Below are 20,773 nucleotides of genomic sequence, written 5' to 3' on the forward strand. Positions count from 1 at the left end.
CTGGTACAAAACTGTGCATATGTACGCATCATTCAAGGAAAGGGTCCAGAAATTTCACCAAACCCTCACAGGCATCAAGCGCAAAATACCAATGCTTTCAGTATTAAGTACTCTAACTTGAACATAAAATAAGAACAAAATTGGCTACATTCCAAAGCACAAATATAGGAAACAATTGCCATACAACGTGGTAAGTGCTATGAGAAAAGTATGTATATGTAACTACGTGTACCTAACTTAACCAGGGAAAGAGAGAACCTAACTCAATCCGGGAGGAAAAGAAAGGAATCAGAGAAGGCTCCCTGGAGAAGGTGACACCTGAGCTAAGGAGTCTGAGTTAGATGCAAAAAGGACAGAACGGACAGTAGGAGATGAAAAACAGGCATTATAAAAGCACAGAAACCAGACAGAACATATCATATTTGAGACACTTTAAGCTCCCTTTCAATTAAAATAAGGGATGAAGTGAAGAAATGTCAAGAAATGAGTATGGGGTAAAGGGTGGGAGGAGTATCTTGTATAACACACTAAGGAGGGGGTTGGGTTTGTTTTATATCCTGAAGGGGCTTAAGCAGCAGTGAAAAAAATAAAGAATGAACAAAAAAAGGGTGGTAAGACTGGGAACCAACTAGAAGACTGTTCTAACAATTAACGTTTAAGAGATGGTGAAAGCCTGAATAGGTCAGTCAGTGGGAGAGTGAAGAAGGGCCACGTTCGACATTCAGAAGTTAGAATGCACAGGGACTGGACGTGAGGATAACAGGAAAGATTTGAAGAAAACTCCCAAGCTTGAGCAACATGGTAGATGGTGGTATCTCAGCTATAACGTTACTTTTTAGAGAAAGCTTTCCCTGACCACCTAAGTAGATGTTCTTCCTCCTTCCCATTATTCTCTATTACTGCTCCAGTTCATTTCCTTCATTGCTCAGGATACAAAGTGTAATTACGTATTAATTACTCATTCATTGTCAACTCCATGAGGCTCTACGTTGGGACCCCATCTGTTGTGTTCATCAACGTATGACCAGTGCCTAGAACTGCATCTAACATGCGGCTGGTTCTCCATACATATTTGTTGAATGAATTAACCAACAAATTAACAGTACTATCACAAGCGAGAAATATAAGAGAAGGCTGGGGGCAGAAAAATAAAACTTCATGTTTTAACCACCCACGTTTTTTATTTTGACATAAAAGTACTGAGGAGGCAATGGATAATATGGATATGGATATGCAGACAAGGGAGCCCCTGGGCAGTGCAAATGGGCTAATCAAAAAGTTGAAAGTCTGAGTCAACCCAGAGGCATCTCAGAAAAAAGGCCTGGAGATCTATCTCTGAAAAATTAGCTACTGAAAACCCTAAGGAGCACAGTTCTCTGACATAAATGGGGTCGTCATGAGTCAAACTTGACTTGAACGGAACTGGTAATGGTAATACAGATGCAAGATTTGGGAAAAAGATTTAGACTGATTATTATTTCATAGTATTTGGTTTATCTACTTAATATGATTCAGAATTCATTTTTTTCTATTGCTTATTAAGATAGCTTCATAAAAATATCTTACTATATCTCACAGAAATAGGGAAATTCACACAAGAAAATTTCTTATTCTAAATATATTTTAACACTACAAAGGAAACTTTATACTAAAAATAAGCAGAAAGGTGTAAAATAATAAGGACTAGCTATTAAGTAAGAAAGAAAACTATGGTTAAGTTTTGACCAAAAAGATTAGAGTAATACCATCCTATTAGACAATAAAAAACAAAAAAATTTCAATTCTATTAATCGGAGGAAAACGTCAGTTTCACTTTCATAATCACTTTGCAGAGTCCACAATTTCTACTCATCAAGCTTGCAATCACATTTAATAGACATTTTCCAATTTAGGCTAACAACTATTACATACCAAAATCAATAAAGCTGATCAAAATCCTTATCTTCAGTTAATCATGATATGTTGTTGTTAGGTGCCACCGAGTCGGTTCCGACTCACAGCGACCCTATGCACAACAGAACGAAACACTGCCCGGTATACCATGGTATAATCATGTACTAATTGAGATTCTTTTTATACAGAACAAGTAAACGTGTGCAATGATACAGCGTTAAAAAGAATCAGTGTGGCAACACACCCAGAATAGGCAAACCCACAGAAACACAAAGTGATTGCCAGGGGCGGGTTGAGGCAGGTGTGGAGAGTTACTGTTTAATGGGTACGGGGTTTCCTGCCGGGGTGATGAAAATGTCTTAGAACTAACTAGAGGTGATGGCTGGACCGCACTGTGAAGGCACTAAATGCCACGGAATTATACACTTTAAAATGATTAATTTCATGTTACATGAATTTTATCTAAAAAAAAAAAATTAAAAGTCAGTGTTATAAAAGTATTACATTAGATCTTATTTTTGAAAAAGCCATTAGGCAGTGAGTTTCTGTTCATGGTGCTGGGAAATTTGGCAGCCATTACGGGCGCTGGTTGCAAAACATGGTAACGTAACCAACATCACTAAATTGTACACCTGAGAAATGTTGAATTGGCAATATGGTGTTATATGTATTTTTTACAATAGAAAAAGGCTTTAGGATAGTAATATTCAATGAAAAGAAATTAGTGAATTTGTTTCTTGTTAAAGTAAGCGTTAGAATCTACTTTTCTCCAAAATTGACAATGCATTTTAATAACACAATTGCAAATACAGAGTTAAAAGCTCAAATTTCCAAATTACATACTCTAAAACTTTATTCAGTACTCAGTAATTGTTGTTATTATTAGCTGTCTTCAAGGCGCTCCAACTCAGAGTGACCTTATGTAGAAGAGAATGAAACACTGCCTGGTCCTCATGATCGTTGCTATGTCTGAGTCCATTGTTTTGGCCACTGTGTCAATCAGGAACTTCAAAATGCATATTCTCATAGACGCATTGTGACTAACAGGGATTAGGTTCTTGTATCAACTCACGAAAGCCTATTTAATTCACATTGTAGCCATATTGTGAAGAAGTATATTACTGACTTTCAAAAATATGGATACCCTGCCTATTTCCAAAAAGGATTTGAAAGGCCTATGAAAAATAACAATAATGTATTTGAAAATTGGCAATAAAACATAAGAAAACATTAGTATAATTTATATTAATGGACGGATTTTTAAATCTGGTTTGATTAGAAGATATTGAAGAGGTAGCTAGGCAATTTGCAGAGATTTTTAAGGTAACATCAGACAGCTAACACTGGTTATGGTATTATTTTCACTTCTAAATTTGTAGCTTCCTTTTCTTATCACTAAGCCTTACCACCAACCAGGCTTTAAATCAAAGAAAGGGGGAAAAGAATATCTTCTTGTTTTAACTGAGTAAGAACCAGAAGACTACCTGGAAGCTAAAAAAATAAAACCAAACCCGTTGCCGTCAAGTCGATTCCGACTCATAGTAATTCTGTAAGACAAGAGTAGAACTGCCCCGTACAGTTTCCAAGGAGCGCCTGGTGGATTCAAACTGCCAGCCTTTTGGTTAGCAGCCATAGCACTTAACTACTATGCCACCAGAACAGAGAGGGCAAGGGTCTTTTAAAAATGAAATATGATTCTCAATTTAAGCCTATTATAACTGTGATTTAAAAAAAAATGAACTTTTATAGAAGCCCAAGAAATATTTAAACATTACATTAGAGAAAATCTATTGAAACTGATTGAAATAACTGGACTATATTATACTATACACTTCTATTATACTAACTGTATCTTGGTGCTTTGGTGAAGAGGGAGAAGACTCATTTTCAGGAAAGCAGGGTTTTGAGGCAGTTGGAGATTCCTACAAGAAATAAGTAATGAAAACGTTACTCTATTTTATTAATTATATTTCTCCCTCTACTCACAGTGAGAGGGCTTAATATGGGGAAGTGAAGAAAAACTTTTTCTTCATTATTTTCCTTCCACATTGAGCTTAGAAATTAATATGGCGTTAATTTGAAAAATACAGATGTTATAAAAAAGTTTATGAAATATGGTATACTTTATACCATTTATGGTTAAGCACTGCATATAGAATTATACAGTAATTCAAAAGACATTACACACGTTGTTTTAAAATCATGATGTTACTGCAGTCTGAATCAACCGTATTTAAAATAGGTAAAATCTAAGCACTCGTAAATAAATATTTAAGTCACCATACTAACTTGCTCTTGGTAAGGTAGATATGAATACCCAGGATTAAGTAAGGAACAGTCATAGAAATTACTTCGCAATTGCCAGAAGGAGAACTTAACTGCTATATAAGTAATTAAACTATTATTAATATGAAACATAATTTATAGCTAACTTTCCAATGACTAGAAATTAACAAAATATGCAAGAAAGAAACCTCAGATTTAAGGATTATTAAAAAATTTTTTTTACATCTAATCCTATAAGCATATTATAAGAGCAAATGAATAATGTGTGTTTTTGAGCAATTCTTCATCATCAAAATTAACACATGGCATATCATTTCTACTATAAATGTTTAAAGGACTATTTCATGGAAGATAACACTGAAAAAACATTGTTTTGGTACCAACAGCCTAGCACCATTTAAATTTCCTCCATTCCCCTCGATGCTTTGAATAATTTCAGGAAAAGATGATAAAGAAATCATATGCCAATATCTGTTATTGATTTTCCAATAAAAACCAAATAATTCATTTGAACATTCATCTCCTTATCTGTATCATTCTTGTTTTCTATGCTTATGGAACTACAGAAGGTACAGTCCACAAACATGGAAGTTTCTTTTAAATAACAATGCAAAAAACTTTACCTCAACATTTATTCATCTGAAAAATAGTCTTCAGTTGTATATTCCATACCCAGTGCCATACCATTTATAAAACAGAAACTCTAGCTAGGTAACAATAAGTTTACAGAAAAAACCCTTGAAGGGACAAGCTTACAAATAAAATATCCAAGGCCTATACTATTAATGAAATATTAAAGTCATACAAAAATATCTTTATAAAAAGAAATGAAACTTCATGTCCAAATCACCATTTGCTATTGTCGTGTGCTGTCGAGTGAATTCTGACTCACAGCGACCCGACGAGACAGGGCAGAGTTGCCCTCAGAGCTTCCTAGGCTGTAAATTTTACAGGAGTAGCTTGCCAGGTCTTTCTCCTGCAGAGCAGCTGGTAGGTTCAAGCCGCCAACCTTCCGGTTAGCAGCCGAGTGCTGATTCACTGTAGCACCACCAGGGCTGAAAACTCCATTTAGCCTCATTTCTGACAGTTTCAGATGCTTCCTTTTTCAATTTCTTGAATTCCAAAAGAGGGTTTAACTAATTAAAACAGTCTGAGAAAAAGAGGAAAGACTTGATGATCTACAACTACAAAGTAATTGAATAAAATTATGATTTATTTTTCATAGCATTATTAGTCCTGTAGAAATATAAACCACATCAAATGGAGTAGTAATTTATATATAATTAGAAACAAGAAATAATTTTGCATTTATGTACTTATATACATTTATAAATATATATGACTATGTAAATATATCTTATATATCTATAAATTAGTCGTCATATAAACCATGAACAGGCATAAACAGACAAATGCACCCTCATGTACACACACACAGACACACACACACTTACCTCCTCCAAGGTTATCTGGCAACTGAATGAGGAGGACCTATGCCATCACAGCATTTGCTATACGGCACTAGGTTTCTTTGCCTTACTTTCACGTTATACACGCTTTGCCCCTTATACATTATTCAGCTAGTTTGTTCCAGTATAGTCCCTATTTCATAGCCTCAAAGACTGCAGGTATCCTTTCTTAAGAAAGTATATTCTAGGTGATGAAAATAAATAGAAAAGTTTACTTGGTAAAGCAATTACCTATAAATCCATTTACACGGAGTAAAATGAAAAAAAAAAAAAAAAAGAAGACATTCCTACCAAAATAAGTAAATCTCTAGTCTCAAGAAAATCATGTTCTCACAATTCTGGGATAATTAGACAAAAAAAAAAAAAGGTAATAAGAATTTCACGCCAAGTTAATCTAAGCAATAGGTTGAAAATGAGTCTCAAGAGAGACTGAAAAGGAGTAAGCAATGTTAAATCCACATCACCAAACTTACCATCCTTATTCTAATACTAAGAACAGTGCAGTTTCTCTGACAATGGCTTTTGCCCTAGAGCACTACATACGGTATTTAGGAGCTTTCTATATACGCCAAATTGAAATCTGGTTCTTGATGTTAAGTGAATTTTTCTACTAAAAATCTCTAGGAACCTTACCTACCCAGATTAATCTCAATGCTAACATTTTTTTCAAGCAATTGCACACTCTTTGTATATGCCTTCCGTACTCAACTACATAACAACCTTATGAAACAAACTAGAAACTGGTATACTACTTTCATTGTTGTGCTATTAGTCCATCTTATAAACATAAATTGATGTAGATTATTTATACAGCTCCACAAAAGTCTATCTTTTAATCTAACAAAGACCAACTTTATAGTCAACTTGCAGTATTTAGGAAACTACACTTGTTTTGACCGGTCAGTTGAGATAATTTATAAAGGGATTTAAGACTGAAAGTATTCAAACTTAGGGAAGTATGACTTAGGGGAGTTCATTTTGTTTTCACTAAAATACCTAAAAATGCATGAAATCTGTTAATTATGCTAAAAGAGAGGACCGATAGTACAAAAGCGTCTTGAATGACAAATATCTTTTTGAAACAACTTACTTCATTTTGGGGTGATACCACCTTCACTTTTAACATCAGTATGCCTGACATGGAGCCATTCTGCAAATTCACACTAATTTTCCACGCCATTCTCAAAATGAAGCCACATTTAAAGATACAACTTCTAAGATGGGTAAGAGCTTACGGCCTTTCCATTCTGATGTTTGCATCAAAATTTATTCCTTATTTGAAAAAGAGAGCATTATTTCTCAGATTGATAAAAGCACTTTATGCAGAGGGTCATTTATCTTTGATTATTTTTGTAGGTGGCTGAAAGGGCATTTACGGGAAGACAGGGAGTAAAGATTCTAATCTTCTCTGGGATGGGGAAAATAAATGTCTTAACTACAAAACCTCCTAGAGATTGAAGACAAACAAGGTAACGGAAACGTGACTTTTAAATACTGTAAGCAAAAAGAAAAAAAAAACTGTCACCTACTAGACTCAAATCTATCAATGTGTACACATCACTAAGCCACAGATAGCCCAGTCCATTGTATGGAAAAAAAAAAAAAAAGGCAAAAAACTTCAAAACCCACTCCATGACAAATTGATGCTAAAGACAATAAAAGGGTAACTACCAAGGTATGAGATTCTGCTAAGGGGAAAATACATGATGCAGTTACATTTTAGCACATAAGGAAATCAAAACTTCAGTTGGTTTAAAAGAAATAAAATATTTTAGCTGAGAACTAACCATATTTAACAACAGAAACACCACGTGAAATGGGATTTACTAGTACTAGTACAAATGGCTACAATTCACTACACAATATAATGTGCAAAGAACTTGCCAAAATTCTCAACAAATTTTCCAGAAAAGTCCTACCTTGTCATTGGTGTCTAACACAATGGTGCTGTGTCTCCACTTTGTTAACACTATTGGTTCTTGCAGCCGCCTGTCCAGGCTCCTACTTTTAATTATTTCTCTTTGCTGCTGAGATGAAGCATTATACTAAAGAAAACAAAATATACCTCATAAATAACAGAAACAAAAGTGAAACTTTAACATGATAACACAAGAGTTTCAAAAGGTTTATCATATTATACTACTACAAGTTTTCTGGTCTAAGTTTTCTCATCTTTGACAAGCACTGTTGCACAATTGAAAAGATCATATATTTTGGTTTTAGGTACCAACTTGGTGTTATCTTTGACAAAGTATTTAATCTCCTTAACTCTAAGTTTCCTCAACTATATAAAACAGAAATATCCTCTTGAAGAGTTGCTACAAGGATTAAACAAAGTATAAAAAGTGCCATCGAATGCACTGACAGTCGATGGCACTTTTTAGCTATCCTAACTTATAAAATGAGGTCATTAGATAAATTAATTTTTTAAGTTTCCTTCTACTTCTAAAATGTACATTTTTTTTTTTTTTTTTTAGGTTTTAAAAATAACACCTACATAAACACAGTACTCTTATATTTAAGGGTTTTTTTGCTGTTGTTTTGTTCTTGGCATTGCTTTCATTTATAGGCCAACATAACTACTGAATTTGGTAAAATATAAGCAGGCCAAAGGTAGAGATGGTATAGTTTAAATGCCAATCCTGAATATATCAGTTGTGTACAAAAGATAGGTGATCACTGCTAAGAAAATTATATATAAAATTAAAAACACATTATCAATGAGGTATTACACCACATGTATTTGAAATACCACATAGATTACCAAGAAAAAAACACTTTAGAAATGTAAGGTCTTAAGAGTTCTGTTGTTTTATACAGGCAATTTAAATAAACTGCAAGTAATAAATTATAAGAAAATGATGAAAGAAAATTAACATTCTTAAGGGATACTTTCTTCAGCTGCAACCAAAGGATGCCTAACATCTGCCCACCTCCCCAAAAAGCCAGATCTCAACTGTCCTGATAATAATGTCAACATAATTATAATTGGGGGGGGGGGGGCGTTTTTCTTTTAATAGGAACATTGGTGTCACAGTGGTTAGGCACTTGGCAACTAACAAAAAGGTCGGCAACTGAACCCACCAGCCACTTTGCGCAAGACCCTATGTATAACTGAACAAAACACTGCCCAGTCCTGTGTCACCCTCAAAATTGTTTTTATGCTTGAGCCTACTGTTGCAGCCACTGTGTCAATATATCTCGTTGAGGGTCTTCCTCTTTTCCATTGACCCTCTACTTTACCAAGCATGATGTCCTTTTTCAAGGACTGGTCCCTCCTGATAACATGTTCCAAGTATTTGAGACAAAGACTTGTCATCATCCTTGTTTCTAACGAGCATTTTGGCTGCACTTGTTCTGAGACGAATTTGTTCATTCTTCTGGCAGTTCATGGTATATTCAATATTCTTCGCCAGCACCATAATTCAAAGTCATCAATTCTTCTTATATCGTCTTTATTCATTCCCCAGCTTTCATATACATATGAGGTGGCTGAAAACACCATGGTTTGGGTCAGGTGCACCTTAGTCCTTAAAGTGACATCTTTGTTTTTTAAAACTTTAAAGACATCTTTTGCAGCAAATTTGCCCAATGCAATAATATGTCCTTTGATTTCTTGACTGCTGCTTCCATGGGCACTGACTGTGGATCCAAGTAAAATGAAATCCTTGACAACTTCAGTCTTTTCTCCATTTGTCGCGATGCTGCTTACTGGTCCAGTTGTGAGAATTTTTGTTTTCTTTATGTTTAGGTGCTACCTATACTGAAGGATGTGGTCTTTGATCTTTATCAGTAAGTGCTTCAAGTCCTCTTCACTTTCAGCAAGCAAGGTTGTGTCATCTGCATACTGCAGCTTGTTAATCAGTCTTCCTCCAATCCTGATTCCACGTTCTTCTTCATATAGTCCAGCTTCTTGGATTATTTGCTCAGCACATAGACTGAATAAATATGGTGAAAGGATATAACCGACTAACACCTTTCCTGACTTTACACCACACAGTATCCTCTTGTTCTGTTCAAGTGACTGCCTCAGTATCATTTATCAGAAGAAGGCCAGACTGCCTCAACATCATCAGTCAGAACAAGGCCAAGGGCCGACTGTGGAACAGACCATCAATTGCTCATATGCAAGTTCACGTTGAAGAAAACTAGCGCAGGTCTATGAGAGCCAAAATACAACCTTGAGTATATTCCACCTGAGTTTAGAGACCAACTCAAGAGCAGATTTGATACACTGAACACTAATGACCGAAGACCAGATGAGTTGTGGAAGGACATCAAATATGAAGAATGCAAAAGGCCGTTAAAAAGACAGAAAAGACCAAAATGGATGTCAGACTCTGACACTAGCTCTTGAACGTAGAGGAGCTAAAGCGAATGGAAGAAATCATGACCTATGAGAGCTAAACAGAAGATTTCAAGGGTGGCTTGAGAAGACAAACTAAGGTATTATAATAAAATGTGCAAAGGCCTGAAGTTAGAAAACCAAAAGGGAAGAACACACTTTGCATTTCTCAAGCTGAAAGAACTTCAAACCTTGAGATGCACTAACGAAGGATGATATGGGTAAAATATTGAACACAGGAAGCATCAAAAAACAGATGGAAGGAATACACAGTCACTGTACCACAAAGAACTGGTCCAAGCTCAACCACTTCAGCAGCCAGCATATGATCAAGAACCGATGGTACTGAAGGAAGAATAGTAACATAGTACAGTAACGTTCTTGGCCGAAAGCAGAAAATACCAGGAAGATGTTTACATGTGTTTTACTGACTATGCAAAGGCATTTGACTACATGGATCATAACAAATTATGGAAAGCATGGGAATTCCAGAACACTTAATTGTGCTCATGCAAATCATATACACAGACTAAGAGGCAGTCATTTAAACACAACAAGGAGATACTGCATGGTGTAAAGTCAGGAAAGGTGTGTGTCAGCGCTTACCTGATTTGTATGGTGAGCAAATAATCCAAGAAGCTGGATTAAATGAAGAAGAATGGGGCATCAGGATCAGAGGGAGATTCAATAAGGTTATCCAGATGACACAACCTTGCTTGCCGAAAGTGAAGAGGATCTGAAGGACTTATTCATGATCAAAGATCACAACCTTCAGAATGGATTACATTTCAAAATAAAGAAAACAAAAATTCTCACAACTGGACCAATAAGCAACATTATGATAAATGGAGAAAATACTGAAGTTGTCAAGGATTTCATTTTACTTGGATTCAAAAGCAACACCCATGGAAGCAGGAGGCAAGAAATCAAAAGAACACATTATTGCATTGGGCAAATCTGCTGCAATAGACCGCTTTCAAGTGTCGTTCAAGTGTTAAGCAAATATGTCACTTTAAGGACTAAGGTGTGCCTGACCCAAGCCACAGTATTTTCAATCACCTTATATGCATGCGAAAGCTGGGCAATGAGTAAGGGAGACCAAAGAACATTTGATGTCTTTGAATTATGGTGCTGGCAAAAAATACTGAATACATCATGGACTGCCAGAAGAATGAACATATCTGTCTTGGAAGAAGTACAGCTAAGAATGCTCCTTAGAAATGAGGATGGTAAGACTTCATCTCACGTATTTTGGACATGTCAGGAGGGACCAGTCCCTGGAGAAGAACATTATGCTTGGTAAAGTAGAGGGTCAGCAAAAGAGACAAAGGCCCTCAACGGGATGGACTGACACAGTGGTTGCCAACGATGGGCTCAAACACAGCAACAACTGTGAGGATGGCGCAGGACCTGGCAGTGTTTCGTTCTGCTGAACACAGGGTCACTAAGAGTCAGAACGAACTGGACCTAACAGCGACAACATCAAAAGTATTTCACTGTGTTGATGTACCATTCAATCAGTGTTTATACATTCAATCACTGAAGAACATTTGTGTTATTCTCAGGTTTTGACTAATATAAATAAAACTGTTAGGAACTTTTGTGTAAGGTTTTTTATAAGTATGCATTTCTCTCAAATATCCAAACGTGAGATTGCTGAGACATATGGGTAGTGTGTGTTTAGCTTTATAAGAAATTGCCAAACTGTTTTCAAGACTGGCTGAGTTATTCCACATTCCCACAACCAGTATATGAGAGATCCAGTTTCTCTGCATTTGGTATTGTCACTATTTAAAAAAAATTTTTTTTTAATTTTTATTTTAAAGTCCTTCTAGAAGTATCTCATTATGGACTTTGATTTATGCTTCCTCAATGGCTAATGATATCGAATATCTTCTCATGTGCTTATCTGCCAGTCTTACATCTTTAGGAAAGTTTCAGTTCAAGTCCTTGGCCCATTTTTTAATCCTTGTTTGTTCTTTATTGAATTTTGAGAGTGCTTAAAAAAAAATTTTTTTTTTGTTATATATTCTGGATACAAATCCTTTGTTGGATATGTGATTTGCAAATATGTTCTTCTAGTCTGGAGCTTCTCTTTTCATTTTCTTGACAATGTCTTTGACAGAACAAATGTTTATTATTTGAATGAATTGCAATTTATCAGAAGTTTCTCTCGTGAAAAAAAATTTTCTTGTGAAAAAACCAAAAAATACAATTTACCAATTTTTTCTTTTATGGATTGTGCTTTCAATGTCATGTCTAAGAAGCCTATCTGTATGCTATAAGGATTTTTCCTATGTTTTAAATCTTTTAAGAAGATTTGTAGGTGTTGTTTCTACATTTAGATCTACAATCTATTTTTATTTCATTTTGAATAAGGGGTGAGGTTTAGATCAAGGGTCCATGGATGTCCAACTGTTCCAAAGTAATTTGTTGAAAAATTATCTTTTCTTCATTGAATTATGAACCTTTGTTAAAAACCAATTGGGCATGCTTGTGTCGGTCTAATTTTGCACTCTCTGTTCTAACTATCTGTATGTCTATTCCTCTGCCAATACAACACCGTCTCGATTGCTATAGCTATACAGTTAATTCTCAACATCAGGTAGTATGATTCCTCCAACTTTATTCATCTTCTTCAAGTTTGTTTTAACTATTCTACTTACTTTGCCTTTCCATATAAATTTCAGAATCATATTGTCCATACCTATAAAAATTCCTACTGGAATCTGGATAGGAACTGTGTTAAATCTATACATCAATTTGCGAAGTACTGACATTTTTACTATGTTGGATCTTCTTTGATCTCTTTCATCAGTGTTTTGTGGGTTTTAGCATACAGATCCTATATATATCTTTGTAGATTTATACTTAAGTATTACATCTGGAGAGACTCTGGTGGTGTAGTGGTTAAGTGCTACGGCTGCTAACCAAAAGGTCGGCAGTTCGAATCCACCAGGTACTTCTTAGAAACCCTGTGGGGTAATTCTACTCTGTCCTATAGAGTTGCTATGAGTCAGGATCGACTTGATGGCAACAGGTTTTATTGCATTTGGAGGAACCCTGGTGATGCAGTGGTTAGAAGTGCCTGGCTGTTAACAGAAAGCTCAGTGGTTCGAACTCAACAGCCTCTCCATGGGAGAAAGATGTGGCAGTCTGCTTCCATAAGGATTTATAGCCTTGGAAACCCCATGGGCAGTTCTACTCTGTCCTACGGGGTTGCTATGAGTCAGAATCGACTCGATGGCCATGGGTTTAGACAGTTTCATTTGGGAGGGGTTGCTGTAAATGGTACTGAGTTTTTAATTTCAGCTTCCAACTTTTCACTGATAGTATATAAAAACACAATTTTTGTGTGTTGATCTTGTATCCTACAACTTAAACTCACTTATTGGGTCTAAGGTGGATTTTTGTTTTTGTAGATTAGATGGTATCTTCTACAGAAAATCATGACATCTGCAAATAAAACCAAACTCATAGTGACCCTGTAGGACAGAGTAGAACTGCCCCAGAGGGTTTCCAGGGCTGTAAATCTTTACAGAAGCAGACTGCCACATCTTCCTCCTACAGAGCAGCTAGTGGGTTAGAATTGTCGACTTCTGGGTTAGCAACTGAGTACTCAGCCACTGCACCGATAGGAATAGCTTTATTATCTTCTAATTTGTATGCCCTTTATTTCCTCTGGAAACCCTGGTGGCATAGTGGTTCAGTGCTGCAGCTAACCAAAAGGTCAGCAGTTCAAATCTACCAGGCGCTCCCTGGAAACTTTATGGGGCAGTTCTACTCTGTCTCTAGGGTCACTATGAGTCAGAATCAACTCGACGGCAATGTGTTTTTTGGCCTTTTACTTCCTCTTATTATTGCACCGGCAAGGACTTTCAGTACTAAATAAAGAGCAGACATCCTTCCATTACTCCCAGTTCTGAGGGAAAAGTATTCAATCTTTCACCAAAAACTACGGTTTTTTTTTTTTTTTTTTTTGTAGTTTTCCTTTTTTTAGTTTAAGGGAATTCCCTTTTATTCCTGGTTTGTTGTGTTTTTAGCATTAATGGGTGTCCAGTTTTGTCAAATGTTTTGCTGTATCAATTGAGATTGTGTGATTTTTCTTCTTTAGACTGTTGGTATGTTGGATTACAAAGACTGAGCTTTGAATAATGGATTAGCCCTACATTTTTAGAATAAACTGTATTTTTTAGTATGTAGTGAATGATCCTTTTTACATATTGCAGGATTCTGTTTGCTAATATTTTCTTCAGAACATCTGCATTGAAGGATATAAACCTATCCAAAAGAATTTATTTTAAACTTACTGTATTAACTTGATAAGGGTACAAAATTTAACCTGTAACTTCCCTTTGTCATATAGTAACAACACATTAAATGCTGGTTCAAGAACATTCTTCTTATTATTCTGTTATATTCTCATTCCCACTTGACCCAACTAAAACCTCTTCGCATCCAGTTTTATTAGAAGATCAGGAAAGTGAAAAAGATCTTCTGATACCTTATCCTAAGTGGCCAACAGTAGCAAGAAATAAAATGCTATCACAGAACTGGGGACTCAACGCTGGTCATGATCAGCACCCATTTCCACTGCTGCAGAGCTACCCTTTGAGGTGTTCATATAATTCAGTCCCTCGTCTCTCTTCCTTCTTTCACCCAAGCCATTTACAGAAGTAAGCAGGTCTCCTAATATTGGACCTAAATTCTATGGACCTAGGGAAGTAAAAGAGTTAAAAAGAAACTCAATAGGAATATTTAGCTGTTTGTTAATATTCCAAATTGCTCCTGGGAGCTCCTCCCTTCATTATACCTAAACCTTGGGCAAATTGCTCAAAAGAAGCCTTGTGACTGATCTCATTACCCCGAGTCAGAAAGCACTGTGAAAGAAGACGGGGTTCAATATGCGATTCCTCTATAACTCAACTGATACTTGAAGTACTGTTAAGAGTGAAAATCCAAAATTTTCAAGTGACACAAAAAATTTAATATTTGTTTAAATTAATATTATATCAATGAAATATTAGTATTCTATAACCTAAATCATTTCGGTGAACTCAAATTTCAGCAGATTTTTCTTCTGACTTCTTCTAAGTCAAAACCAAATCTGGTATTTTATTATAAGCCTAACAGAACTCATCACTTTGTTATACAGTTTTAATTGAATAATTATGTCCTCAAAATAGTGCTATTCCAACTCATGCACATAAGATGTCACATATTTTGGCCATCACTATCCACAAGATTTTCCTTTCCAATTTAATCACTTAGTGATTTTACAGTTGGTACTGGTTTTGAAAAATAATATCTGACGTAGTGTAAGACTTCTTCCCAGTGCACTAATAAAACAAAAATATTAACCTTATTATGTATACCTCTTTTTCCCCTAAACGTTGGTAACGGCCACATTAAGCTTGGAACATTATTTTCCCACTTAAAAGTTTTACTAAGAGACAAATTTGGAAAATAAAATGTTAAGAAATTTCATATTCAATATTATAGGTGTTGTGAGTGCTTGGTACAACTTCAAAGTTTAATATGTGAATATAGTTTTATCTTAAAAATCTGAATCTAAAGTACAAATAATGATGAAAATGGAAAAAAAAATCCAAAAATGTTCACTGACTTATGTTTCATAATTTTAAAGAGTGATATCTTGATACGTACAATCTCATCCTATTAGTATCAAGCTGTATAATTTCATCAAATAATTTAAGGCCTGGTATCACTCACATAAGGAAGAAACCATTACTAGCACTAGTTCACTAGATTAGTATTTCCCAACCTTCAGCCATTTCAGTAACACCTAGTTATTTTTTCTATACCCATGGATCATTCATACTATTAATATTTTTCTTTAAATAGACTTACTTTTATCCTTAGAGAATTTTCTTTAAAACCAAAAGTACATGTACCAATTGATGCCACAGATTTGTCTGCTAATTAGTTTTTTTAAAAAAAAAAAACGTTAAAATAGTATACCAATTAAAATTTAAATGTTTGCTCAGATACCACTTAAAACTATCTCAAGTAGTAATACAAAACCAAAGTCCTTGCCATTGATTCTGATCCACTGTGACCCCATGTATGTCAGAGTAGAACTGTACTTCACAGTGTTTTCAATGGCTGTAATCTTCGGGAGGTAGACTGCCAAGCCTTTCTTCTGTAGCAAGGCTAAGTGGATTCAAACTGCCAATCTTTCTGTCAGTAGCCAAGCGCATGCTGTTTGTGTATCATGTACTAACTGTGACCACTTATTACCTTAGATACAAAAAAGAACCCTGGTGTACTTGTCTAAAAAGAGATGTCCATCTAGGCCCTAGATCTTATTGCCACATGTCGTCTGTCTTAGCCGATGATTGACTCAATTACAATACACGTTTATATCAAGAATATTTTAGTTATTATTCCTTCTCATAAATAGAAATTAAATATTAAAACCAACTTCATGTTCAAAATTCAAGATAACTAGACAAAAGATGCCATTATTTGCACTGAAGAGAATTCTTACTTCCAATAATAACGAAAAACTGATTTCGAGTTAAACCAAAAGAACTTTTAAATAGGACTAATCAGAATTGTATCATGATGCACATTTCTGAAAAAACTTGGCCAGTCACAGGATTCTCAATAAATTCTAAAAAACCAGTCTTGCTATTTTTTAAAAGTTGAATACAAATTCAAAAATAAATCTGCTGAAAACCATCTTCAGATATTACTTCATATACTATTGTTAAATAGAAATTTTGTATTAAGGTTTGTTACCTTTGGTAATTCCCATTCTGATCGAGATCCATCTGCACTGTAGTAATATTCTCTACCTTGATCATCAACATGCTTGAGCCACTATAAAAACAGAACAGGTGTTATTTTTAATTTACATAAAAGTGTTTTTAAGCTGATACAACCAGAGATATTAGATATGATGCTTCCAAATTTTATTCTACTTGCTCAAGATGATGTTACTCATGAACACTGAAAAAAAATGTAACTTACACTAGTAGGCTTTTATGCTAAGCTTGTAAGAATAAGCATACTCAATATTAAATGTGAGTTTCTCTCTCTCTCATCCAATGTCGCACTAGGGATTCAAGCACCACTTAACATCATAACATCAAGAAATACGTAACACACAGATACACAGATGTACACATGCACTGGACCAGAGATACACTCTCCCCTACCCTGAAAGCAGGGTTGAGGAATTAACAAGACAGACTCTTTTTCAATCTTTAAGTATAAAACTACAAAATAATTTATGCCTAGCTTTACACAAGCCCTTGAGAATTCCTCCTTGTGCCAATACATTTTACTTGATATGATTTAAATGACAGTAACAACAACAAAACTTCATGCAATGTAATACAGGGAATACGAGGGGAAAAATACAGGATTGCTAATGCAGACATACGATCTTGACTGTCAAATAAATGAAAGCTACTCTTTCCTTATTTTCTAGTGTCAAACAATTAAGGCAGGAAAGGGGGGGCGGGTAAAAGCTTTCTCCTATTTACTCCCAAGGGTCTGTTCTCTAAACTGTCACAACCAACCAGTTCTTCAGCAGATGATACCAGACATAATATACACATAAAATTTCAATATTCATCCCTAAACTAGTTAATTAATTGTAAAACACTCGATTCATGGTTTTTGTTTTGTTTGGTTATAACTGAAAAAGAAGTATAGCCAGTGAGGTGATGTACAAAAAGGGCACACTGAAAAAACACTTCTAAAAAAACTATTCCCAAAGAAAAACGTAAAGCAATATGCTTATTAAAGAAGTCTAAACAGAATGACATCAGCAGAAGGTCTGTTCTCAGAAGGTCTTTCATAAATGGGCATCAATACCACAAAAATCACCATCATTGTAAGAAGTTTAAAACCATGAATACTGGCATAATTACAGAACTACAATGAAAATTATTTTTATGAGTTTCCTTAATACTACTAAAATTTCAGTACACAACTATTTCATAAGAGGATCCTGCCAAGAAATACTACATGAGAAAAAATGAATGTACCTTTTCATTAGTATAGTCACTGGTATATAAGGTATGCCCACGTTCATCCAATTCTTCTGACCAACCCCTTGGAGGAGAACCACACTGACTATCTGACTGGCTGTAACAAATGCTGTGGTAGTTTTCTTCTGATGAAAGAAGCTACAAACAGTCAGAAACAGAAGAATTTTTCTTCTTTGAGTATAAATATTCAGCAGTTGAAAATCTAAGAAATCAATTTCACTTGGTTCTAAGTACTAAGATGCTTGAACATACTCCAATATTTAACTTTTAAAACAAAAACTGATGTCTTTTACTGTACAGACGTAAGTGATGAAATTAATAATAGTTATTTTATATTAGTGCAATCCTAGAAAAATTAACCGCAATAAAATTGAAAACAGTGTTTTCAGCCTAAGCATAGATAAAATGCTGTCTTCAACTTAACGCTGCTTTCAAACTAAAATTGGGTTAAAAAATTACAGGGCTGTGTATGTGTACACACACCTACGTGTAAGCAGAGGAGAGGATGAGGGGGCTTCACCAGACCAAGCTCCCTGAAAACTCCCGCTCACCTGCTTATCACGAATGCCTTACAAATAAGTGCTCAAAAAATATTTCTTGAACTGTTTTTGAGGGAAGGGTGTAGAAAAAAAAAAAAAATACTAGCTCTGTAGCACTATATTTTACATTCTAATTTATTGGTAAGTTCTCCTAACTCATTCAACCAAGTGCTTATTAAAGACTGTTGGAAACTTCAAAACAAGAAAAAAGAATACTGAGAAAAAACAAATAACAATAGAGAGAGTCAGATTAGAAATTGAGTTTGGAAATAATATAGGGTAAATATGATAAACTCCAGACATAAATGAAGGCGGTCAGAAGATTGGGAAATCAGAAATTACTACATTTTCTCAAAGAAGAAGCCCCATACTGTGATGAAATAGTACTTTGCTTACTGCACTTAAAATTCATCCATTCATTCAACAAATGTTTCTTACGTTAACTCCCATGTGCAAACGACTCTCCCTGCCACCTCTAGGTAAAATCATTTCTGCAATTAAATCTTACTCAATCAGACTTTCTAGCACCATAACCTGGTCTGAGACACTAAGTTGGGAGGGTCTTCAATGTTGTGGAAGTAACTTAAAGGCATAAGTAGCCTAATGCGAAGATGATCACAAAACTAATAAAGACGACAGAAACACTGCATAAAGGCTCTATCTGTTACCCAACAGTACCTTTTCTAAAAAATGGAAAACTTAACTTCAAATCAGGAGAATTATTTTTATTTAATTAAGACCACGGAAAATTAAGCTCATGCAGAAAAAGCACAATAAAGTCTTTCAGAAAAAGAGAATAAAAAGGGCAATCTAACTAGTAAAATCAATTCAAGAAACAATCAGAATCAGTAAATCTCCTTTTTTATAAGGAGACAAAATGTTGACAAAATGTACACCCCACTTGCAATTTTTATGCTGTAAGATGTTCCATTCTGCCATGACAAGTAACCTCAAATATCCTGATAAGCTTTATTATACTACAGAACCAGGAGTGGCTTTAAGATCTTGGTATTCAGCTAGATTTAATAGCAAACAAATCAAAATTAAGATCATATTTAACAAGCACTCTCCAAATGTTAACAGACCTACACTAAATAACTAGTTACTAAGTAACTAGTAATTTTGGGGTATATTCTGCAGCCACTGCAGAAATATGAGGGTGCTGTAGTCAATGTCCCATTTATAGGAGAATGGCAGGCAGGTGCTCCCACTGACCATGCAGATAAAAACAGCTTAAACTGTTACATAAGCTTTTTTAAAAAATAATAGATTCATTAAGAGCATGAGGTTAGTTACTAAATACCCAGAGGTCAAAAACTAAGTGGAAACAAGGATTTAGAGAGTTAAGCAGAATTAAAAAACCAGCTTTCTCCTTGAAGGCATTTGCCAAACCCCCAACCAGAACTATCAGTTTTCAAAGCCATGCAGAAGTGTTGAGGGATACCACTCAGTAGCACCAAAGCTAGGGAGTTTAAAACAGAACACAAAACTAGGACCCCAAAGAATTATACCCAGAGATTATGGACGAATCAGGAATTTTAGTCTATATTAGGAAATCACAGGAATCCTCCATAAGCCAGTCTTTACACAATCCAAATTACTACAACCTGGGTGGCCTGTAAAAACTAAAGTTGAAAATTTACTTCCAAATGTTCTTAGAATACTAGTTTCCCTAGACACCTGGAAGGAACAAATGCAAATTCTCTCTGAATGAACTCACCTTCAACCCCAGCATTAAAGAATCCCTACATACGAATTTCCAAGAACATAAATTCACATTAAACACATACACACGTAGAAGATACGGAAACAAAACACAGTGAGTGAGAGTCAACAGAAAAACAGACAGCATAATCACATTCTCAAAAGACTTGTATATCAGAATAATCAAAAACAAAATGTAAAATAAGACTAAAGAGATAAAACAAGTAAATGCAATACATGATCCTTCACTGGACTCTTCATTGGTACGAAAAAACTGTAAAGGATATCTTATCACTTGACAACTGAGATAAACTGAATATTAACCGTGTATTACATAACATAACCCACTGCTGTGAAGTCTTTTCTGACTCATAGCAAACCTACAGGACAGAGCAGAGCTGCTCCATAGGGTTTCCAAAGAGCGGCTGGTGGATTCGAACTGCCAACCTTTTGGTTAGCAGCCGTAGCACACTGTAGCTCTTAACCACTGCCCCACCAGAGCCCCACTGAAAT

The 20,773-nt window shown here is 35.2% G+C and overlaps 1 protein-coding gene across 4 annotated transcripts in view; it reads right to left on the reverse strand.

The window, feature by feature from the left end:
- The window catches only part of ARHGAP12 (Rho GTPase activating protein 12), a 116,673-nt gene that overhangs the window by 29,633 nt on the left and 66,267 nt on the right, over positions 1-20,773 (reverse strand). For 2 of the 4 annotated variants that reach the window (XM_064285051.1, XM_064285052.1), the window contains exons 5-8: positions 18,015-18,155; positions 16,759-16,839; positions 7,568-7,693; positions 3,741-3,815 (exon numbers count right to left, since the gene is read on the reverse strand). In XM_064285051.1, coding sequence (XP_064141121.1) covers positions 3,741-3,815; positions 7,568-7,693; positions 16,759-16,839; positions 18,015-18,155 — 423 coding nt within the window. The remainder of the gene's footprint in view (positions 1-3,740; positions 3,816-7,567; positions 7,694-16,758; positions 16,840-18,014; positions 18,156-20,773) is intronic. The other 2 variants (XM_064285053.1, XM_064285054.1) reach the window with 2 other exon arrangements.

The sequence above is a fragment of the Loxodonta africana genome, chromosome 4 (genome assembly GCF_030014295.1).
Source record: "Loxodonta africana isolate mLoxAfr1 chromosome 4, mLoxAfr1.hap2, whole genome shotgun sequence".
NCBI lineage: Eukaryota > Metazoa > Chordata > Mammalia > Proboscidea > Elephantidae > Loxodonta > Loxodonta africana.